Below are 25506 nucleotides of genomic sequence, written 5' to 3' on the forward strand. Positions count from 1 at the left end.
CACAGACTCCTTCATTTAAAAATGATATGAATGCAATAGTAAAATGTGGTTTATAATGTGACTGACGAATTACAATGAGGATTAATGTGCAATAAATAACGTGATGTTAATAAAGTGACGTAGCCTATGCCTATTTTCTCACATTGACTCAAAATAACTGCGTGGGCAAAAGTGATAGTGACAGAAGTGGCTTTTCTTTGCTTTACACTCAACAATTGCTATTTTAAGTGTACGTGTGTAACTGCATGATCTGTGTTCCTGAATGTTATTACGTCTAACATCGTCAATCAACTAAATGGAGAGACTCCACATACTCTCATTATAGACTGGCAAAATCCCCTCAATTAAATGCTTTTTTCTTATAAGAGGTGCAAAGCTGTTATACAGGGTTCTGTTGGATACACCTCAGGTTTAAGAGCACTCACTCCTAATTGCTTGAGGTGAGAAAGGAACGCTCTAGAGATTGGGGGAGGAGTTAAAACACTATCACCCAGTAACGTAAACTGACCAGAAGGGTCGTAAATGCAAAACCCGCTGCGAGAAGTCGGACGTTTTGTGCAGCTGCTCCAGTGCGCGCTGGCTGAACTTGTCTGAAGATGTAGGAAGGAAAGATGTTTCGGCAACCAGGTCGAATTTTAAAGGAATAAAGAAAAAGGAGAAGCAATGTGCACGCAACATTTGGACAACGTGGGAATGCATCGATGTGCAAGGCTGGTAATGAGAGACAGCAGTTCATAAATAGATAACGATTGTTCCCGACTTCACGCGCCTGGAATAAATCCGGAGTTTTCACTTATCTGCTTACTATTCGGTAGGCTGTGGAATTTGCACATTACAATTTCCTGAAATCATGTTTATATTTGCTATGTTTTCTTTTGTTTTACAATTAGACATGGCACAACTTCTCCATCAAAAAGGCGAAAGCGTCTCGAGTTGATTGCGGTGTAGTAAAACGTATATGAATGAAGAAACTTTTCTATTTGAGCATGAACAGCCCAACAATATTATGTCACGCTGTTCGTTTGAAAGTATTATTAGCATCGTTTATCAGCTGAGGATGATGAACAACATTTCCTTTAACTGGTTTCGTGATGGGGTATTTTAACGTGTATCACATACTCTGACATTTGTAATGTGTATGACTGGCAAACAAACTTCCTGACGGCATTGCTCAATCGCTTTGCAGCTTTGAGAGAGAGAGTCTTGTTCCTTTTCTTGTTCGCCTGCGGTAGGACACAATGCTGTCCACGCGTGACGCGGCGCTGGATTCACTGTATGATGATCCAGCGGATCAAAGCGCGCGTGCCTGATTGACGTGGCGAGTTGACTGCAACGGTCAGAGTTTGAGACGTCAGTCAGCTGATAATATATGTATAGTTGACAGGTTTTTCTTGTGTTTTTGATGGTGCTGTGAAGATATTTGCAAACTTTGAGTTGCTTTGAGTTGTTTGTGGTCGAAGCGTATCACATGTGGAGTGACTTTCTTTAGGTATAGTACCAAACAGGCTAAAACACTACGCAAGTGGACAACACAGAGTTGCGAAACTACCGTCAAAAACACACAAACACCAAAATAAAAGCTAAAAGTAAAAAATAAATAAATAAAATAAAAAATAAACTAATACAGAATTTTGGAAGAATAACTCTAACCACAATTCTAATGACCTCTCGTGTGTTTTTGTTTAAATATTACAACCATGTGGCACATTAAATGTCCTGGAAAATTGTGTAGATTTAACTCAGATTTGCTTGTTGCTGTTGCCGTTTCTACTTAATCGTAGTTTAATGGACTCAAATTTAGATCGTAAAATAACACTGCTCAAAGATTATAACCGATTGTAGATCAATTATTAAATAAACTGAATTCTCTACTGAAATGCATACATATCTTTACTTCAGTTGCACAAGTAGAACTGAGATCAAGTTAACTTGACCAAAGGTGACACCGATCACCCTAATTGTGTCATCACGCCTAACAACTGTTTGCAACAAAACTACATAGGTAATACTGCAAAAGTGCTCAAACCTCTGAGTTGTTAATAACCATTCAAATGCCCCCAAAAGTTCCCAATGACCAAAGAAACACAAATAACATAATTAAATCTTTCAAGTGCTAGGGATCATGGATATTCCTCATAGCCTCAATTTTGTACTCGATATTTTAAGATTTTTTTAAAGTCTTTAGATTTTTAAGATAATTAAGTTCACACATATATATTTGAGTTATGAACCCAAAGCTTGCCATTTCAAGAAATGTTTAAGTAAGACAACTTGATTTTTCCAGTAATGACAACATTAGGCTTTACAGGGCATATTATAGATCTCGAGTAGTATTGCGTGTTGCTCATGTAGGTCACACACTTGCCTTCACATGGTACAGACATCAATCATAAGTAAGTACGAGCTAAAATCCCCCCTCGCACTTGTGGTTAGTTCCTGTTCTGCTTGGCTTCATACATGCACGGCATAGATAATTTATAGCTCTTTATCTGGTTTGGTTGGTTTTGCTTGCAGCATAATGGCTCGGCCAAATGCTTGTGTGATCAAACATTATTGACTTAAGCAATCAATATTTGTGGCAACTGTGGTTTTTATATTTCAATACCACAGAGCAGTGCAACTTCAAGCAGAATGCAACACAATGGATGGCCCACCACACATTAAGTATTTTATTAAGAACAGAGACATGACACTGGTATTCATTTCTGGAATTGCTTATTTCTCAAGACCTCCCCATGCCTTCAGATCTAGCCTTTTGTTTGGCTTCTTTAAAGGAATATTCTTAAAGACAAGTTAAGCTCAATTAAAAGAATTTGTTGGATAATGTTGATTCCCACAAAAATGAGTCGTCCCTTTTTATATAAAAAAAAAAAAAAAAAAGGCAAAAATCAAGGTCACATTGAGGCACTTACAGTGGAAGTGAACAGACGCACTTGAGCTCATAATGTTCTGATTATCTATCTCCTCAACAGTTCCCTGTAACTTTAACTGTCTTGTCTAATGATAAAAAGGCAAATATCAATAAAACTACTATTATATACCATCTGCAAATATGCGCATATCTCGGTTAAACGGATGTAATAAACCAACCTCACAAAACTTCAGCAGATCCAGTGTCCTGTGGAGAACACACAAATCTTCCTATGCCTCATGTATTCTAACAGTCTCTCCTCAACAGTTCCCTGTAACTTGTCTAATGATAAAAAGGCAAATATCAATAAAACTTATAATATATACTGTCTGCAAATATGCAGATATCTTGTTTAAATCGATGTAATTCACGAACCTCACAAAAATCCCGCATTTTCTTCTAAAATCTTCCTCTGATGCGTGTATTCAATCAACCAGAATCAAAAACTTCAGGATAAAAAGTTCCTCTGATTTATAATCAGGAAGGTCACTCCTTGACAATTCAAGTAGGCGATCCAGGCCGTTTAAATTGTCAGGAGATGAGTGCAACTTGAAAGTAAATGCATTTCACCTGTGCTATGAGTAAATGTCTTATTCACTATGCACTGTATATGCACTTGGTTTGATTCAATATTTTTTGAGAAAATGTGATTGCAAACGTGGACATGTGCATGGTTGCTGGACTACTGTGTATACTGTTATTTCCTTTTTCCTAATATATTAACTATTTCTTCAAATTTGATGACTAAACAGAAATCAGAAGAAACTGCTATCTACCATTTAAGATACAATATTTTTTTGTTAGATTCTTTTTTACAAAGTTAAAGTTTAGTGTGAAATTGAGGAAATATAGTGCTAAAGATTTTATTCATTTTTTTTTTTTTAGCAATTTTATGTTTATTTAATACATATTAATTTGTGTGATATATCGGCATTGTATTGGCTTACCGGCCACCCTGATCGCAAGATATCGGCATCAGCCATTAAAAAACCCATATCGGTCGATCACTACTAAGAATATTTTAAGAGGAAAATGTCAGTACTTATTTCTTAAGTGTATTAATCATTATATTTAAACCGTAGGTTACATGTACATATTATTTGGAGTCCTCCACTTGCGTTTTGCGGCATTAACGTTAACGATTGATTAATTGATTGTTAATTTCCACGACGATTGATTATGAAAATGGCTGAAAAATGTGCTACTTTTGTGTACGAAATAAAGTCAAATAGATTTGGAAACGTCATGTGGGTAAGTAAATAATGCTAAAAGTTTATGATTTTTGGGGTGAACTAGGCTATTCCTTTAACATTGTAGCTTGTGAAACTAATGTAATCCTTTTGACACATTTCTGAGGATATGTTTCACTTCTTGGCTTTTGTTTGACCGTTTAGAGTCCCGCAGAAAAGTTTAGAATAAAATATCCGTACACTCCTTGGCGTTCTTAGACATCATTATTTTAATTCATTCAGGGTACATTTAGAAGTTTTGCACTATAGAAACTGGATATTGATTGCTTAAGTCTGTTTACCCTTAACTGATGTGCCTTATCCCTTCAGTGGAAGCTTTGCCCCCTATTCTCATAGCAAGTTACACGCATGTCTCATAGCACGTCTTAAAAGTTGTGAGCATTGAGAGCTTGGTGCCTATTTGCGTGTGGTATGCATTCAGCGAGAGGGCTGTTGAGTTACCTGAGCTCTCTCCTTCCTTGTGCACAGTGATGAGGTGAGGTTTTTATTGGACCCTCTCCCCTCCTCGTAAAGGGCTGAAGGAGAGGCAGAATGAGTACTAGGGTTGGGAATCATAAGGAATTTTACGATTCCGATTCCTCTTAAGGATTCCGGTAATTCTTTTATTTTTGTGTGTGTGTGTGTGTGTGTGTGTGTGTGTGTGTGTGTGTGTGTGTGTGTGTGTGTGTGTGTGTGTTTTTTTTTTTTTTAAGAATTATTGAGAAATGCAATTCTTATTGCCTTTACTACCCTCTGCTGTCTGTTACCAAATAATGAGAGAATTTCAGATTTGTGCAGATATAACAAATCAGAAATACAGACATAAATACAATCCAATAATAGATCCTTACTCTATTTTAAAAAAAGCTAATCTAAACCAACATGAAATGTGATGGCATATTTCATGAATTCATTTATTCTTTTATAAAATTCCACTTATTACAACAAAACTTGTGTATCTTTAATTATACATTGTCATATGAACAACCAGTCAGTAACTACACTGCTTGATTTAACAGAGATGCAGGTCATCATTAAATAAACAGTAACAGTTCCAAAGACAGTTTAGACTGTGTTGTTTGTAGCCTAATGTTGTACTTCAGGCTTGTGAGATTTCAACAGTTCTTGTTTAATTTCGAGTTGGACATCCATAACTTGCACATCAGTATAAGATTATTGTATACTGGAAGGGCTGTATGTTTCATGCTGTAGATTCAAAAGAACCGGCTCATTAGAATAGTCCGATCCTGAAAGAACCATACAGGAAGCACCGTATGTTTTGCGCTGTTGATTCAAAAGAACCAGCTCCTTTGAATAATTATTTCGGGAATCGAACTGTACCGGAAGCGCATATGTTTCGTGCTGTAAAAAGAGCCGGTTCGAGACTCGCTCGATCAGGAATCAAATACATGGGTAGAACTGTGTGTTTTACACTGTGGAGTCAGTAGAGGGCTGCGCTGCTATAGAAATGCGCTGTTGGAAACACTGTCATAGTATTTGAGGATGGTGTTCCAGCTGCATTGGCGGAAAATTGCACCCTGGTGAACCGTTAACGGAACCAAAAGTCACGAAGATCATACGATTCTGGTATTTTTTTTTTTTTTTTTTTTTATAGAATGGATCTGGTTCGGGGGCCTGGGTAGCTCAGCAAGTAAAGATGCTGACTACCACACCTGCAGTCGCAAGTTCGAATCCAAGGTGTGCTGAGTGAGCAACCAATTGGCCCGGTTGCTAGGGTGGGTAGAGTCACGTTGGGTTAACCTCCTCGTGGTCGCTATAAATTGGTTCTCGGTGGTGTGCATGGTGAGTTGTGTGTGGATGCCGTGGAGAATAGCGTGGGCCTCCTCACGCGCTATGTCTCCACGGTAACGCGCTCAACAAGCCACGCGATAAGATGCGTGGCTTGACGGTCTCAGATGCGGAGGCAACTGAGATTAGTCCTCCGTCCAGATTGAGGCGAGTCACTACACCACCACGAGGACTTAGAGCACATTGGGAATTGGGCATTCCAAACCAGTTCTTGGTTCCCAACCCTAATGAGTACAGAATTACTCGCATGGGCCTCAAAGATCCAAATGAAAAACCATGAACATGAATGGTGCAGTCTTATTGAACACTTTTTTTGTTTTGTTTTTTTGTTTTTTGTGCTGTTAATTTGCATAGTTGTTAACTTTATAGATCTCTAGTCTTGCTCATGAAATTTAAGCTGAGTGCATTCCGATCACATTTTTAAGGTAAATCTAGGAATTAAGGATATTTTCCCATTGTTACGTGAGTGGACTAATACAGACTGATGGCCAGCTAAAGTATAGTCTAATGCTAATGTTTACCTGGCTGTTTCTCCTATTTGTAAGTGTTCTTCTGTTGCCGTCTTGGCTCTTTAGTGAAATATATTTATCTCATTGTACACCTGTATAAATGCTGAATGACAACAAATTGAATCTGAACTTACAACACTAGCATTTTGTACTTTGTTTGTATATAGCAGTCGGGACTCCTGACTGTTAGCATCAGCATGTAAGTTTGTTTTCATATCTTGTGTGTAGGCTGTTATTTGTTGAATACTCCATTTAAATTATTATATTTATTTAAGGAGACAATGGTGCATTCACGGTAATACAAAAGTTGTCTGGGTCTTGTCTCTAAAGTCCGGAGTAAACACTCGTTATCACAGAGTAATAAATTATGAATAAAGTGACCCTTCTTAATTTATAAAGTATACGCTTTGAATGCAAAACATGACAATACATATAAAAGCAATAATTGCACACTAAGCCTGTTTAACTGTTTTTATTTCTCATATGTTTTTAAACGCAGCTAATGAAGTGAGCTAAGAAAGCTTACAACAGAATTAAATCTATAATAAAACAATTTACAGCACATTTACAATGGAGGAGAATACTACAGCTGCCGTTGAACCTGAGAAACAGATAAAAGCGATATTTCAAAGAAATATTCTACCATTATTGTGAGAAGTTATTTTCTTACAATCAAACTTAAGTTTAGCTTCATATTTGTGTTTACATAACACCTTTGAAATATTATCCAACATTTCTATATACACAATGTTTTTCACGGTCACATTGTTTTAATTTTATTTAGTTGTTACTGAAGAAACTCAGTGCTTTGTTTACCAGTGTTTCCCCTCATCATGGCAGCGGGGGCGTATTTGATGTAATCAAATACTATCTGTACAACAGTGTTGGCCTCAGATACTCACGAACCAACCATAGTCTGTTCTCTGTCTTTTAAATCCTGCATATTGAACACAAAAATGGCAAGATCTGGATTAAAATCACCAGTTTCAATATGATTCTGAGGCTTCTATGCAACTTTTGTGGAGTCGGGGGTGCACCAGTCAGCTTGGAAACAATTGTTTAGAAAATACCGAGTTGCCACAATGAGAGCTTTTAAAGAACAACTGATCACTGGATTTGCTTAACTTTGCCAAATTAGTTGCATCAAATCTTTGTCATGTGATCACTAGTACGAGTTCACTCTTATAATGAAATGTGCGCATGACATACTGTCATACAGAAAACCTATACTTGGGCCTAAACTGTGCAAAACAGTTTAACACTTTTAAACATGCATCTAAAAGGCCTTGTTTACTGAGTTTGACCTACTTGTTATTGGAGGTTTTGCTGTCAGTGTTTATCATGAAAGATAACTCTACCCTCCCACATTTAGTCAAATACTTGATTCAAAAGAATGCCTGCTGAAGCCTTGTTTGATACAATCTTGACTTAGTCATGTCTCGTTTGACTAGTCCGATCATGCCCTAATCATCTGCTGCACCTGCAAATTCACTCTTCCCAACAGTAAATTGACTACTATTCCTTTAATATTCCCTTTAGCACACATTGTATAGTCCAGGAAATGTGCAAATATGCTTTTAAGTCTTAAGTATTTATAGGCATATTTGGGGTTTAAAAAAAAATTAAGCTCAATGAACAGCAACTTCAATGTTTGCCCTTTTTAAAGAAAAAAAATCCACTTTGCCACAGTTGCTGTCGATTGAGCTTAACTTGAATTGAACCCAAACTATTCCTTTTAAGTAGGGTCATTTTGGGTACATGGGGTGGCTTGTCAGATGTAAAATGTGTCACTTTCACATGAATTCATGCAAAATCAGAATTGAATATGATTTATGACTCCTATTCATTAAAAGCTATTAGTTCCTTTCAAAAACAGTTAGTTGCATTTCTTAGTTTCTGCAGTAAGGACCAAAAATTAGAAACTTGTCTAGTCTTATCAGAAGTCTATTTGAAAATATCTTAGTATCCTCAGGATTTCACACATCTTGTCAGTTGTTACAATTAAAAGTATTTTGAAGGATCACACAAGACTGATTTGCTGGCTCCTTTTATGCATTCAATTAGCATAATAATTTTAAGGCATAAATAAAGGGGTTGAGTGATAAAGTACATTGCCCTATAACTAATCTGTAATTTTATTGGCTTGCACTGTGTCTTTTATGAGTTTAATGCTGATGCTCCAAAACCATCCCTTTAAATTTTTTATTGAAGACTTTGTCCACATTCTTCTGGAAAGAGCATTCTAATAGAGCAATAGTCTCTGCTTGATATCAGATGACTTTCTAGCACCTCTTATAATATTTCCTTACATTTACAGTTGTGCTCAAACGTTTGCATACCCTTGGAGAATTGGTAATATATGTACCATTTTTAAAGAAAACATGAGTGAGCAGGCAAAACTCATTTCTTATGGGATTCATATTCAACTGTAGGTTATAACAGAATGGCACAATCATAAAACAAAACATAGCAACAAAAAAAAAAAATGACCCCTGTTCAAAAGTCGGCATACCCTTAGTTCTTAATACTTTGTATTGCCCCCTTTAGCATCAATGACAGCGTGCAGTCTTTTGTAATAGTTGTCTATGAGGCCCCAAATTCTTGCAGGTGGTATAGCTGCCCATTCGTCTTGGCAAAATGCCTTCAGGTCATGCAAAGTCTTTGGTCGTCTTGCATGAACCGCACATTTGAGATCTCCCCAGTGTGGCTCGATGATATTAAGGTCAGGAGACTGTGATGGCCACTCCAGAACCTTCACCTTTTCTGCTGTAACCACTGGAGAGTCAACTTGGCCTTGCGCTTAGGGTCCTTGTCATGCTGGAAAGTCCAAGAGTGTCCCATGCGCAGCTTTCGTGCAGAAGAATGCAAATTGTCTGCCAATATTTTCTGATAACATGCTGCATTCATCTTGCCATCAATTTTCACAAGATCCCCCGTGCCTTTAGAGCTCACACACCCCCAAAACATCAGTGAGCCACCACCATGCTTCACAGTGGGGATGGTATTCTTTTCACTATAGGCCTTGTTGACCCCTCTCCAAACATAGCACTTATGGTTTTGACCATAAAGCTCTATTTTGGTCTCGTTACTCCAAATTACAGTGTGCCAGAAGCTGTGAGGCATGTCAAGGTGTTGTCGGGCATATTGTAACCAGGCTTTTTTGTGGCATTGGCACAGTAAAGGCTTCTTTCTGGCAACTCGACCATGCAGCTCATTTTTGTTCAAGTATCGTCGTATTGTGCTCCTTGAAACAACCACACCATCTTTTTCCAGAGCAGCCTGTATTTCTCCTGAGGTTACCTGTGGGTTTTTCTTTGTATCCCGAACAATTCTTCTGGCAGTTTTGGCCGAAATCTTTCTTGGTCTACCTGAACTTGGCATGGTATCAAGAGATCCTTGAATTTTCCACTTCTTAATAAGTGATTGAACAGTACTGACCAGCATTTTCAAGGCTTTGAATATCTTTTTATATCCTTTTCCATCTTTATAAAGTTCCATTACCTTGTTACGCAGTCTTTTGACAGTTCTTTTCTGCTCCCCATGGCTCAGTATCTAGCCTGCTCAGTGCATCCACGTGAGAGCTAAGAAACTCATTGACTATACAAAGCACTAATTGCAATTTAAAAAGCCACAGGTGTGGGAAATTAACCTTTAATTTCCATTTTAAACCTGTGTGTGTCTGTAACGAGGCCAAACATTCAAGGGTATGTACATTTTTGATCAGGGCCATTTGGGTGATTCCTGTTATTATGATTTGGAGCCAAACAACTATGTGGTGATAAATGGCTTCATATGATCACTATCCTTAAAAGACATATATTCTCAAAATCAATGCCAAAATTTCACAATTTCTGCCAGGGTATGCAAACTTTTGAGCACAACTGTATATAGCCCTTTTCTAGGCACTCAAAGCGCTTTACATAGTATAGGGGGAATCTCCTCAACCACCACCAGTGCGCAGTATCCACCTGGATGATCCATATACATAGTGCGCCAGAATGCCCACCATACACTAGCTATTGGTGGTGAGGAGAGAGTAGAGTGAGGTAGCTAATTCAGGAATGGAGATTATTAGGAGGCAATGAAAGATAAGGGCCAATGGGGGGAATGTGGCCAGGACACGGGGGTTATACTCCTACACTTTACGAGAAGTGCCCTGGGATTTTTAATGACCACAGAGAGTCAGGACCTCGGTTTAACGTCTCATCCGAAAGACTGTGCTTTTTTTACAGTATAGTGTCTCCGTCACTATTCTGGGGCATTAGGACTCACACAGACCACAGGGTGAGCACCCTCATAACTATATTCATTATTATTATTTATGTATTGTAAATATTTGTCGGAACTATTCTAATGGGGCTAATCAATTTTTAACATGTCAATTTAAAACCAACATATCTCTTGTGTAATTATTTTTCCTCCTTAATTTTCTGAAGTTACACATTAAACAGTACTGTAGAGTGAACGTTGACACATCACTCACTTCCTGTTGCCCTCCCCAAAAGGCAGATTATGTGGTTTCACTATGTTAGCACATATAAGCCATAAGAAAATGTTAACATGAAGGTTGATTTGTGCACTTTATTTCTCACCTAATTCAAATAGCTCTGAAATTTCACTGTGTCTAAATGTGTGAAAGAAGTAATGGCTTTGTTGACTGTGTTATCATTAACACTTCTATACTGCATCTCTTAAAAAATGCACAATGCTCAGGGGCTTTATTAACCGGATTTCATTTATCTGTTTCAGGCTTTCCAATGTGGCAACTTATGCCTGAACTTAATGTAGAATCCAAAACCCCTCGTGAAAAACATGGTGCGAGGGGCTCTTGAATCTGTTGGGGTTAACAAGCAACTCTGCTGCCAGCATGAACCACTCCAGCTGAGGTATACGATGTGGATGATGGTAATACACGCATCAATGATGGAACAGCCGCATTGACAAATTCACCACGCCCACCCTCCTCGGGCTGCTGCCAGTCAGCATGCTGCGGATACTGTCGCTCAAATTTGGCCGCGTTTACCGATGTGGCAAGTTCCTATTCATCATAGCGCTTTTTGTTATCCTGCTGATGAACACTCATAACTTTTTCGCCTCTTTCCAGAGGAACGAGCTTACAGACCGCCGATTCATCGGCCTCAACAAGTGTCCGGCCTGCTTCGGTACTAGCTGGTGCCGCAAGTTCATGAATGGCCAGGTGACCTTTGAGACGTGGGGTCGCTTGCGCTTCCTAGACTTTTTCAATGTAAAGAATGTTTATTATGCTCAATACGGAGAACCCAGGGAAGGAACCCGCAGGGTGGTGCTCAAACGCTTGGGCTCTAACCAGGAACTGGCAGAGATTGATCAGAAGATATGCAAAAGAGCCACTGGAAGACCACGCTGCGATCTTATTCAGGGTATGTACAAAACTGAATTTGCCCGACTTAATGGGGACGTGAGGCTTCTGACTCCTGAGGTAGTGGAGGGCTGGTCGGATCTGGTGCACTGTCCTTCTCAGAGGCTTCTAGATCGAGTGGTCAGGAGGTATGCTGAGACCAAGGACTCTGGAAGCTTCCTGTTGAAGAACCTGAAGGACACGGAGCGAATGCAGCTGCTAATGACTTTGGCCTTCAACCCCGAGCCTCTTGTGCTGCAGGTATTCACACATTAACCAAATAGAAACTTTTCTTTTAAATTCTTATTTGTGAAGTCATCTTTTGTAGTCCCAGATGTGAGTGACATTCTTCAGCAGAACACAAAGATATTTAGATGAATATCTCAGCTCTGTAGGTCCATACAATGCACATGCATGGTGAGCAGACCATTTGTAGCTCCAAAAATCACATAAAGGAAACATAAAAGTAATCCATAAGACTCCAGTGATTAAATTCATATCTTTACAAGCAATATAATAGGTGTGGGTGAGAAACAGATCAAAATGTAATTCCTTTTTTTAAATCTCCACTTTCACTTTTACATCTGAAAGTAAAACTAAACAGGCACCACATGTGACTTTCACATCTGAAAGTGAAAGTTAGAGTGGAGATTTAGAGGAAAAAAGGACTTAAATATTGGTCTGTTTTTCACCCACACCTATTATATCGCTTCTGAAGATATTAATTTATCCACTGGAGTCTGACCCCAGCCTAGCTGGGATATGTGAAAAAGAAGAATTTCACTGTATATGTGCAAATGTATAATGTGTGATAAATAAAGAAAATTATTAATTAATTATTATTAAAGGAAACATAGAAGTAATCTTTGTGATTTTTGGAGCTACAAATGTCTGATCATGATTTACTTGCATTGTATGGACCTGCAGAGTGGAGATATTCTTCTAAAATCTTCATTTGTGTTCTGCAGAAGAAAGAAAGTCATACACATCTGGGATGGCATGAGGGTGAACTTTTGGGTGAACTATCCCTTTAACGGAGCATATTTTAAAGTTCTGTGCAAGGCTTTGTAAATGATAGATACTTTGGGTCAGTCATTGGTCACTAAGAGATTTTCCTGCTTTGAGCAACAGCCTACTTGTCTTAAAGAATTCCTTTAGACATAAATACGTTTTTGTTGTTAAAGTATATTCTGTAAATTAAAAGAGAACGAGTTGGTGTTTTGTCCAAAACCTTGTCCAATTTTTTTTTTTTTTTTTTTTAAATATTTTTGCATTTACACCAGTGACTGTCCTTGTCCGCTTTCTTTTTTGCACCTCTCTGTCTGCCATCGATTTTTAGACCTGGCTATTTAGACCAATCTATTCCAATTTCTTTTGCAATTGACCCAGCTTGTCGAAGGGCTTGGCAAACAAAAGGACATCTCTGTGTGAGCAGCCAGTATCCCTTCTCACCTCCCATCATTCACGCTATCTGCCACACCTCAAGCATTCTTGGTGATAAAGGCAATCTGATCTCTCTCTGGAGAACGAGCTGGTAAATTTGATTAGCCACATACAGTTTAGCAGGGCAAATGGGGGCAACCTCTGCAGCAACTCTGTCAACATAATCAAACTAATGTCATTAGTTTGCAGTGGGTGCCGCTAATGAATTGGCTCCTAATCCATAGATGCGATTACCTGTGATCTTCACAAGCACTTGCTGTTCCTTCCCCTGTTGTAAAAAATGACATTAACAGCTAACAGATGCGTGTCCCTCAGAATGCTTTAAATGATTCATCACACTTCCTGAGGCTAAGAAAAGCCTGATTTTTCTATTTTGCCAGAAGTTGTTGCAATCATTTGCAATATGGTAGGACATTTAAAAAATATGTAGGATTCAATAAAGTCTGCATCTATTTGGCATTGATAATAATTTTTCTCATTTCAAATTGTATTATCAGCTGTTAAACCAGAAATGGTTTAATTATAAAATCACTATGAATGTCTTCATTTTTGGTACAGTATGGTCCCCCCTTTTGCTTTTAGAAGCAAGTCCACAAGTATTTACAAAACCTGAAGATCCATGTTATCCCAGCATGATCCATAAAAATAGTGCAGAATCTTAAGTAATTCTTACTCATTTTGCATCATAACATTTCTTTCAAATCTTTTACATTTATCAAAATCCTAAAAGTTTCTTGAATTTCGGCTTTAAATTACACGTTGAATACCAGATCAATTTCAATGTTGACTCAGACTTGTGTGTGTGTGTGTGATTATTATATATTTTATATATTATATATACACACACACTGTGTATATGTACACTCACCGGGCACTTTATTAGGTACATCTACTTATTCATGCGATTATCAGCCAAATAATCACATTTATTCCCATTCTGATGGTTTGTGAACATTAACTGAAGCTCCTGACCCATATCTGCATGATTTTATACATGACACTGCTGCCACATGATTGGCTGATTAGATAATCGCAAGAATAAGTAGATGTACAGGTGTACCTAATAAAGTGGCCGGTGATTGTATATATTTGACTGCAATAAAGAGCATTTTGGCAATTAGTCAAATTTTGTGGTAAGGAAATGTGACATGAATTGGCAGGATGTGACAGGAATTCAGATGCCCCGTCTAATTTTATTTTTTATTTATCTTTATCCACTGGCATTTTTACTGCTATTTATACCTCTTCCCCCAAAAGGTCAGAAACACAATTTGTTCTCCTTAGCCTGGTATTGTGTCAGATTGTTGTGAAAAATGTGTCCTCTGGGGGAAAAAAATAAAAAAATAAAGCTGCTGTGCTTGACTTTGTTTGCATTACTTGTGTCTCCTCCTTCAATTGAGAACATGGCCCATCTGCTCGCTAAAGCTGAGAATAGCACAGGAAGAGCCCTGAGGGTCATGTCCATCATGGTATTAATCTTGCACACAGCCCAGTGTGCTGTATGCGCCTTTCTCTTCACCTGACAATGAGGTTATTATGAGGCTGCCATGCCCGGAGCACCTTTCTAAACAGTCCCAGAGCTGACAGGAGTCAACTGCTGTTTGTGTGTAGGGCTTTCACAAACAAGACTGAGCACAGCAAGGTTGTTATCAAGGACATGCCTATTATTTAGTACTTGTACACTGGTGAACTCGCCTCCTATTGAAGAGATTTGTCCTGATACGGTTCCTACAGACCTTTTTACAAAAGTGTTTTTAGAGTGATTCCTATAATCAAATTATTCAGATTTTTACTAGTACACTACTACAATGATTCTCTTCCTTTATGACTCCAGTGCCCCCAATATTCACAGGCCTTCTCCCTCCCACTAAATTTGTCTGTGAGCATTCACTGGAAATTTTTTGCGGAATAAGAAACATTAAATCGGTTTACATTGTCGTAATTGAATTCTTTGTATTTTAACCAATTAATTTTAATATTAACTTATTTTAAATGGTTTTCGGTCATCATGTTGCATCCTTGGAAGATTGATGAGGCCCCCTTGTGAGCCCCATCCCATTGTTGAGAGCCAGTGCACTACCATACCATTTAGCCTTGAACTAATGTCACTTTTACATTAAAGCAACATTCTGTCAATAACCAAAGTACAATTTTGCGACTCATCCCTCAGTTTGTAAAAACAAGCAAAAATCACTTCAGTAATGAACTTTAAACGGAAGTCTATGGGGCAAGGCGTTCTGGGGGGTTTGTAAGCAGAAATCGGCAGCTTGTATTATTCTTCCTTTGCCTCTTAAGAAGATATAGTAGAAGGTGAATGGGATTGGGAAACATTGCAGGCTGGCCTTAAACCAGCATTAACCACATAAGCGTCAGTGTGCAATGCTACTGCTCCAACATGGCCATATTTTCAAAATGGCATTGCTGTATATTTTCTTGACTGTTTGTCACTTAGAGCCATCTGTGCAGAGTTGATAAAATTCCCTCCTGACACTTCAGCACCAGTTTGACAGGCGCTATAAATGCAGAGAGTGTGAGCAAACTGTAGCCTTGCGAGCTTCGACACCCAAATGGAAGTTGCATTTATTTATGTCATCAATCAGATGCCTTATTTAAAGAAACTTTTTAGTACATATATCTCCAGGTCTGGAATCGCCCCCATTAAGGTTTGAACCAGCCTTTAGGTTACTAGCTATTTGAGCTACCACCACCCTAACAGCAGGATAAAATAGAAGGGTGTCTCTCGAATACAAATGACCAGCACCTGTCATGACATGATGTTAACAGTGCTTTTATTTAAACCAACCTTACACCTGCCTTCAACCCACCTACACTGTGAGTCCCGCAACCATTTGGCCATTGTTGGAGTTTATTTAGAGGTAGTGTGCAGACATACACAAACACGCTCTTCTGTTGTTGATAAGCTAGAATTTCCACTGGGTCGGAGAAACAAATAAGTTACATCCTCAGCGGTTCTCTTTGCACATTCTGTACATTGCTTGTGACTAATTCAGCGCTTTACCAATGCAACAACTGTCTTTCATGTAATTTAGTCTGATTTTATTACACTGGATCGCACGTGTAGCTGTCACGCTCTGAGGTTTGTGGTGACCATAGTTTTCACCTAAACAGTCACCTCTACCATTTTTTTTAATTGCCTTGGATGTAGTTTCAGCTTTTCAGTATGTCGCTAGTTTACTTTAATGAGTTTACACTTGTGTCTGTTGATTTGCATGCTATCACATGTTTTTGTGAATCGAGGATCTAGGATCTCTGACCCCTCTTGGTAAAGCGTTGCTCTTCAATGTCTCTCAGAAATAGTTTGCTATGATTTTGAAGGTTATGTATATTGTAAGCTTATTGAGTCCTTGAGCATTGTTGCAGCTCTAGGGAAAGAAAGGTCTTGTGTTATGCCTGTTTCACATATGATACGTATTATAGCAAGAGCTGCACCTCAAGTTGGAAAAAGAGAGCGGGGGAAAGAAAAAGCATGTTGTTTCTGGGCACTGTAAAACATCCAACTGGAGCTCAACAGGTTTGTGGTGTGGGGGGGCTGTTTTATTTCACAGAAATTCTACAAGCTGTTTACATTGTCAAGGCCTGGTTTCAATTCAAGTGAAAAGTATGGAAATTTTGTATTCCTTTTACATGTGGTAATGCTGCTTGTAAGTCTCTTTAAATTGCTAACGGTATGTATTAATGTAAAACGTTGCTTTAGAAAACAGGTTAGTGATTTGTTGCATTTGATATTTTATGAAGCTCAGAATGCAACCCTGTAGAAATTTGATAGCACAGTGTAACAGAGCAGAGCTCATTGTAATGTCATTGTGCTATTTGATAACATCAGTGCAAAATGTTAGAGGATATTTAATAGAAGTAAAAGAGAGGTGGCATGCAACTTTATAATGGAGGTTTCCAAAGCATCATTGAGACATCTGTACATGCTGCTCCTGATAAAACAAGCTTTGCAAGTCTTCTAGATGATCTTATAGAGTGGCCTGTAAATGTGCTTGATATGAGGTGGTACTAATGTACTATGAGCTGGTTTGTTTAAATCCTTAAGCCTAGCTATTAAATTGAGCGTAGCTTGTCCTGCGCCGTGTTTGATACGGTCATGAATGATACCTCAAATCATGATCTTGATCATGAGCAGCTTTTTGAAGAAAGGTGTGGACTTTCCTAAGCATTCTGAATTAGAGCGGACATTGACTTTATTTCAATTAGGGGCTGAGCCATATCTGTTTTGAACTTTTTCACTTGGAATATGCTGTATTGTATTGGTTAAAAATGGCATATCTCCAATTTGCAGATGCTAGAAATAATTCTAGAATGCAACCATTGCAAATGTATATTAATTGGCTTAGGCCTAATTTAAAAAATGCATTTGAAATTAAAAATACTGTAATTTGATTTTTTTTAAACCTAATATTGAATGATAAAGAGAACAATGTTTTACTAGTTTTCTATATGGAATCAGGCTGAAAAATGTGGAAGATTTAGTTTGCAGACATCTATCATTTACTGAAGTTCTTCAGTAGAGTATAGGAGCATCCACTGAGTTTCTGCAGTACATTTTATTTTATTTTTTTCCCTCCAGTAGATGGAACAATTCAACTTCACACTCACCCGGGTATGGCCTTTTTACAGTCATTTGACACTCTCAGAGGAAAAAAAACCTTGATGGCATAGTGTTCCCAAAGGTAGTCTAGTGTCACCCTGTTCTGTAGTTTTGAGTTGACTGGTTGTCACAGGCCGGGAGGTATAACTGTCAGACTTGGAATATAACTTAATAATCACTTAACATTCCAAAGTATCTAAACCTGAAACTAAAACTTTTAGTAATACTAAAACTTAAATTCAAAATTCAGGAACATTATTAGTCATTGAAAAGTGCGTTGTGATTTAAAAACCTTTTAAGCCATTAGTAATGGCTATTTATAGCATTTTTCTTTATTTTTGTTTTAAACCTCAAAGTCCCAGCATAGCAGAATTGTCCCCCTTTGTTTTAAACAGTCAAATAATACCTATTATTGTTTTATAAATGGTCCAAAAAAAAAAAAGTAGTTAAAAAAATAACAATAGCTGACACTTTGAACTGTATCACTTGTATGCTTAAATATCTAGATTTGAATAATCAGCGGCTTCCTAAAAACACTTTCAAGGAGGGAAAAAAGAAAATGCACAATTAATGTCAATGCTTGAGTCTCTGAAGGACATATTTACCTATTTGCAGTGCATTACTTTGGTCAGACACGGACACTCAGGACACGTGACGCAAATCTCGTCTTCAGCAGAGTGTGCGAGCACTAAACGCTGTGCAGCTCGATTTTTCTAACCGCACATCTTTGAGTGCTCAGACTGCGCATGCGCCTGGAAATATTTGCACTAATTACTGGCTCCACAAGGTGGCAATTATCACATTTGAGCCATTGCTGTCACGAACAAAGACGTAATTGCCGGTAAATAACAGGAGACAAAGGTAAAAACGTCAACTGTGGATTGGCACATCAAGAGCACATGCGAGGTGGTCAGGAGGAACCTGCAATTACATACCTCGAGTCTGAAGGACTATAAATACATCTTTATGGGTCTAAACTCCTAAAGATAAATAGTCTGGTGTCTTATAACAGTCATAGCGCACATGCACCAACCCCCTTTGTATGCGCACACTGTCAAATGGAGTATACGTTGACAGGCTCTCATTTGACTGTACACAGGCGCTGAGCGTTCGCATCAAAATCTAAATATACTTTGGGCTTAATGGTCCTTTCGCTTTATTGTTGCCATTGCTAGATGGAGATGGATATATACAGGGTATGTCCAGCTATTCACTGTTGTACTGAAGAGCAGTTGAGGTTGTCATCAATAGGTTTGTATATAGGTTTGAGTAAGGGTTGACCCTGGAACTCTAAAACATCTGTCATTTCATTATTGCAGTGCATTACTTATTAGTTTTATTAAGCCTCATAATGAAGTTAACAAATTTCGGACCATTATCAATAATTAAGTTAAGGTCAAAGGTAAGAGGAAAATATTGACCTTAGTTAGTCTCTCCACTTCATTCACTTGAGTTTGAACATTTGACCCAAGGACAGAATGAATGTAACAGGTTGGACACATACCTGAAATACCTCATGCAGTTATCAGATTTAGGATATTAACCGTGTGTGAGCCAATAAAAGGTTATATTTGTCAAAGGTCCATCACAACGCGCATATTCTGTAAACAGCAGTCTCCAGTCAACAGGAAGCTTCCCCTCTACGGGATGATTCAGCCTCTCCAGTCCTGACCACAGAGGCCAGATGTTGGAAGGCTCCTGCTGGTTACAGAATGCTGTGGTTTGTCCTTTTAAATTATTTGAATCTCTGGGATTAATGTTTAATGATCACTCATCCATTTTTAATGACTCGAATTGAAATGGGGCTGTTGAATATCCACAGCACTTAAAGTTTGTTAGGGCTAATTTGCTCAATGCCAGCAACTGTGCAATTTATGTTGCGATACTGGGCTTACATGAGTTATGTGCAACTTTTGCCCTGAGTTTGGGGGAAGAGGTATTAAAACCATCATTATCATCTGTTTGCATGTGGAACCTCTCTTTCACCTTCACTCTTTCTTTTTGGGTCTTCTCTCTGCAGAGTTTCCCCTCTGATGAGGGCTGGCCATTTGCCAAATACCTGGGGGCCTGTGGTCGGATGGTGGCAGTGAATTATGTGGGTGAGGAGCTCTGGAGCTTCTACAATGCACCCTGGGAGAAAAGAGTGGATCTGGCCAAGCAGCTGATGGACATCGCCGAGCAGCTGACCAACAACGACTTTGACTTTGCCCTTTATCTCCTGGACGTCAGCTTCGACAACTTTGCCGTCGGGCCCCGTGACGGCAAAGTCATCGTCGTTGATGCGGAAAACGTCATCGTGGCGGACAAGAGATTGATAAAACAGAGTGAGTAAGACTTCATTCCAGCCTCTTTGTGCTCCTGGCTTGCTTTTTGGCATTAATAAATTGTGCAGGAAACATCAATTCAGGTTAGGTGTTTTTATTTTTTCTACACTTTTATACGTGACCCACTTTCAGTTTTTCTTCAGTTGAGCTGGAGCGTCTTTAGCCCTGTTTTTCTGGCCTGTTAGTTCCTGTGTCAACATAAATGTTTCTCAGACCTTTCAGGCAGCATTATTACAGTCTTACAGTCCAGGTAGAAACCTGCATGGGCCTCCCACGGTCCTAGACTTCTAATTAAAGTCTGTTTGCAGTTTCTATTCTGGTACTTTTAAGCTCTTGTAACACTACACCTGAATAAAGCACAGACAGTCACCAAAGCTCTCCTGCAACTCTGTAGAGCCCCTATGAGATTTAAATTCCTGTCTAACATTTGAGTAAGTATTGCTGTCATAGCATTTGCATTGCAACAGATGAATGTGGCCCAAAGCTGCACTTACGATTCTGGGTGGTAGTGAGTTGGCATGGATCTGTGCAGTGCTGAAACATCTGTGTATGCCTGAGTATTTGCCATCCAGAGAGGCCAAACTGGGCTGGCAGATGAACTTGGAGGAGCATGTGCGATATATAACAGTTGTTACTGGCTACTCCCTGCTAGTGTTTACTTGAATCAACCTAGTGTATTTGTGTTTGTTTGTGGATAGGTCTTCCTGAAAGGTTAGGTAACAAGCTTTTTATTTTGTGTCTATTCTGAATTGATGTGCAGTTATGATGTAAAAGCACTTGACCAGACCTGCATGGGAATCAAGGTTGCAAGTCACTTTGTGGAAGGCAATGGGTGGATGGACTTTTTTTTTTTTTTTTTTTATTATTATTATTATTATTATTATTATTATTTCATTTAATTCCTCAATGCACTAATGAAACATGATCCTTTTAAAGATCTTGCCCTTCATGGCTCTTTAAAAGCGATACTGTGGCTGAAATCTTTCTTGGTCTGCCTGACCTTGGCTTGGTATCAAGAGCTCCCCGAATTTTCCACTTCTTAATAAGTGATTGAACAGTACTGACCGGCATTTTCAAGGCTTTGGATATCTTTTTATATCCTTTTCCATCTTTATAAAGATCCATTACCTTGTTACGCAGGTCTTTTGACAGTTCTTTTCTGCTCCCCATGGCTCAGTATCTAGCCTGCTCAGTGCATCCACGTGAGAGCTAACAAACACATTGACTATTTATACACGGACACTAATTGCAATTTAAAAAGCCACAGGTGTGGGAAATGAACCTTTTAATTGCCATTTAAACCTGTGTGTGTCACCTTGTGTGTCTGTAACAAGGCCAAACATTCAAGGGTATGTAAACTTTTGATCAGGGCCATTTGGGTGATTTCTGTTATTATGATTTAAAAAGGAGCCAAACAACTATGTGATAATAAATGGCTTCATATGATCACTATCCTTATATAAAAGACAGTTTTGTGTCCAGTCATATTTTCAAAATCAATGCCAAAATTTCACAATTTCTGCCAGGGTATGCAAACTTTTGAGCACAACTGTAACTGTATTTCTAGTGTGTACTTGCTAAGATAATTACAGTAACCTGAAGGAAAAGCAGAGAGACGCCCTTTTGAGCATTCTTTAAGTTGGCCAGCGAGTCTTTATGTAAAGAGAAAATCTGAATTATATTTTAATTATGCCATTTATTTTTTAACTTTTTGTAACAGACTACATTATAATGGTCTATAATAATGAATATGCAAGACACTGGAACACCATCTATATGCAATACAGCAGCCAAAGACATCTGTAGGACAAACAGTACATGTACATTTCTATTTATGTCCAAATGTGGGCCTGTCTAATTACTTTGAATACTTAAGTAAACAGAATTACCAAAATGCCCATCCCTAAATGAATGCCACTTGCTAATTTAACCCTTCTATTTTGGAAAAAAAATCAAAACAACTGTTTTGTTTGGGTCAAAAAAGACCAGGTAGAGTACAGTGTATATATACAGCACCTCCCTTTTGATTGTGACATGTAGGCCTGTTTTTCAAATGAAACAAGCTTTTTAAAATAGCATTTCATCTGGAAAGAGCACCAACTATATGTCAGTGGTACTATTATTTTACAGTAGATAAACAGTAAACCCTTCGCAGTTAAAAAAAAAAAAAAAAGTATAACTAGAATACTTACAAATTGTATCTGTTTTGGGGGGGGGGAAATACAGAATCCTGGTTTTTATTCAAAAGCATTATTTCAGAATATTAACAGGCAGACGAAAAATGGTTGAAAAATCCCAAAGACTTCCATTGAAAAGGTTCAAACACATACAGTACCTAGGGATCAGGATGTCATGGAAACTTGTTGTTTTTTTTTTACTTATTTATTCATTGTTGTGGAGAATCCAAATGCATTTTAAACAAATGTAAGAAGTTTACCTTTTTTTTTTGCACACAATGGCTATGGCTGTAAGCAATATTATAGTATAACCAGAGAAGCAATGAAGTAAACATGCACTCTGATTGGCTGTGGCACTTTGCCTCTTCAGGATCTCATAATTGGCTCCCCCAAGAGTGATTGGCAGCACGGTGACTTCATTTTCCCTAATTAGTTATTGGCGCAATATTGAGCTGTGTCAAATGACCAAGACAGCACATCTCCCACTCTTTAAGGGGCTTTATGACTCAATATAGTTTTGCTGATGAATAGTTGTCACAGCCCATTCTATTCTTGCACGTCCTACCACCCACTAAGAGATCTGGAAGGATTCCACACTGTTATTGATTTGTTCAGAATTAAAATGGGTGGCCAGAGAAGAACTGCACCTGCTGTCAGAAGAATTTCTTATTTCTCTTCTACTACTTTGTCTTTATTTTACAGAACATCATGTTCATTTTAATGCATATTGTGCTCTTTGAAGTTACAGATGGATGCTGTTCAAGAAATAAAGCACTATGTAATGATAAAGAGCTTTGTCAAATGCTAGACAGAAACAGACAAAAGAAAGGAGTATAAGAATAAGACCATGCTAAAGAAAAGGCAGCTGCGTGAAATTAGGCATGCTGTGAAATAAAGTGAAACATTGTACAACGCTGAAAAGAACTGGGAAAGACGTTTCAATTATTGCTTTTGCAAAGGATGGTGAACTTTATGTTTAAAGTCAACAAGAATGTTACCCTATTCGCTTTATACACATTCCTGGTCATTGTGCACAATTCATCAGTGAATGTTATTCCAAAGAAAAAGTCTTAATCTTTCATCAGAATCTAATAACTGGCTTTGCCTCTGAAACAACCTTCCTTTTCAACTGACATTTACATTATTGTGGCAGACAAGTAAAGCATTAAGACAATACAAAAAGTGGCTTTAGAAGGCAATATACTGTTAATTTACCTATTATTGTACATGAGCCTCTCATTGACCTAAAGTCCACAGCAATCTATTTTGCAATTTAATTCATCAGTCAGACTTTGTTTTATAAGGCCTTTTCTAAGGAAGCATCAATGTACACATGCATCAGACAGACACATTTGGAGCGTCTCACTTTGGTTGTTACATCATTAACACCTAAAACATAGTTTGAAACTTACTTAAATGTCTTTTGATCACTGCATTCGGAATTACGCTCAGTCTAGCGGTTTAAACAAACACAAACACATACTCATCTTGTGCTATCGCTATTGACAAGCAAGCCTGAGTGTGGTTTGTTCTCTGAACAGCTGCGTGTTGCCTATACAGCTGGAGTTTTGCTTCCTGCCCCCTGCTGAGCTGGTGGTACATCAGGCTTGAATTGCTCAGATGGCAGAAACATTCCTCATCACAGTCCAGGGACATAATTAATTGTGTAAAATGTTTTTTATTTTTTGACACTTTTAATGTAATTAATTGCACAGAATTAACGGGTTAAATCGACGGCCCTAGTTAAAACCAGTAGCCAAGTTCCTATTAAGACATCGTTTTAGTCTGCTTTTGTAGGTAATGCAGCTTTTCTGAAATCAAAACCCATGATCCTGAAGGTAAAAATCCACTGATAATTGGATCTCACAGATCAGAGAATTATGCCAAACAAAGCACACCAAAGAGCTATGCAGCAACATGCCTCTTCTATGACGCACTGCGAATGAGTCGATCGCCCTACACTCTCAAACTACTTTTAAGTAGTTTTGCAATAAAATATTTTGATATATTTTTAATTATATTACGTCATTCGCAGTGCTTCATGTGATTGTAGATCATTACCTTATCAAAGAAGTTAAGCAGTCTCATACCCTTTTTGTCTGATTTTCATATACCTTTTTTTTATTTATTTATTTTTTATTTATTTTATTTTTTTTACTTAAAGTTTGGAATGATGCAATTCACCTCGGAGTTGGTTGGTTTGGTTCTATACTTCCGGAACAAAGATTGCTGAAAAAGTGGCTGTGCACTGTTGCACCCTATTTACTACAAATTCCCATTTTGCTATGCAGTGCCCGCTGTGCACAATCTAATCAACCAGATCAACTCGAGTCCCGCCCCACTTTTCTGTCGGATATGCGTTTTGCTCATTTGTCACATTGTGGAAGTAAAATAGGGTGCTAATGCAGCTTCATGCTGATTCTGTTCTTAAGTGTTAATTTGGAAATAAATTATGTACTTTTTGACTGAATATCTTCTATTCGCTCAGATAAACCAGAGAACTATGATGTCTGGTACGAGAGCCGCTATGAGGAATGCGACAAAGAAGCCTGTCTCTCCTTCTCCAAGGACATCCTCTGCTCACGAGTCACCGTTGACCACAACTACTATGCTATCTGTCAGAACCTGCTCTCCAGATTCGCCACCTGGCGAGGCACCACTGGTGGTCTCCTCCACGACCCCCCGCTTGACATAGTGAAAGACGGGCACCTCACTGCCCTCCTTGATGAGTGCACGAGGCCTCAGAAACATTACGGTCGCTTCCAGGCAGCTAAAGAACTGCGGGAGTACCTGACACATCTCACACAGCTGAGCAATACAAACAGGTAGTGTTGAGAACAGGGGGCAGTGTTACCCCTAAAAAAAAAACAAAAAAAAAAAACAAACATCAGAAGTACTTTAAAGATGTGTTACCAGATTCAGGAACTCAATTATATACCTTCAAGGGAGTCTCTATCAAATGATAGTGTCAATCACACCAACTTTGGCTTCGGTCCTGTCCGGGGTTGGTAAAAGAAGTTTGCACATAAACATGGATAAAAGGGTCATGTGTAAATCAGCAGACTAGAGGCTGAGAAGCTGTATGTGAGCTGATTGTGATGTCTGATGTTTT

The 25506-nt window shown here is 38.4% G+C and overlaps 1 protein-coding gene across 2 annotated transcripts; it reads left to right on the top strand.

Moving 5' to 3' along the window:
- Positions 1-532: 532 nt before the first annotated feature.
- Positions 533-25279, top strand: LOC127441619 (divergent protein kinase domain 2A-like). 2 transcript variants are annotated; one of them, XM_051699217.1, is made up of 4 exons: positions 533-811; positions 11208-12096; positions 19914-20217; positions 24883-25279. In XM_051699217.1, exons 2-4 carry the CDS (start codon positions 11443-11445, stop codon positions 25221-25223), a joined length of 1299 nt encoding a protein of 432 aa, XP_051555177.1. In that variant the 5' UTR covers positions 533-811; positions 11208-11442; the 3' UTR covers positions 25224-25279. The 2 variants fall into 2 exon arrangements, with proteins under 2 accessions (XP_051555177.1, XP_051555178.1); XM_051699218.1 differs by lacking the exon at positions 11208-12096.
- The last annotated feature ends 227 nt before the right edge of the window (positions 25280-25506 follow it).

This window comes from Myxocyprinus asiaticus, chromosome 5 (genome assembly GCF_019703515.2).
Source record: "Myxocyprinus asiaticus isolate MX2 ecotype Aquarium Trade chromosome 5, UBuf_Myxa_2, whole genome shotgun sequence".
In the NCBI taxonomy this organism is placed as follows: domain Eukaryota; kingdom Metazoa; phylum Chordata; class Actinopteri; order Cypriniformes; family Catostomidae; genus Myxocyprinus; species Myxocyprinus asiaticus.

What these genes read in the sequence shown, in the direction of transcription:
- LOC127441619 (XM_051699217.1), top strand. Translation starts at nt 11,443, where the DNA reads ATGCTGCGGATACTGTCGCTCAAATTTGGCCGCGTTTACCGATGTGGC. An exon ending in CCGAGCCTCTTGTGCTGCAG is followed by an intron (nt 12,097 to 19,913) that starts GTATTCACACAT and finishes TTCTCTCTGCAG; the next exon opens with AGTTTCCCCTCTGATGAGGG. An exon ending in CAAGAGATTGATAAAACAGA is followed by an intron (nt 20,218 to 24,882) that starts GTGAGTAAGACT and finishes CTATTCGCTCAG; the next exon opens with ATAAACCAGAGAACTATGAT.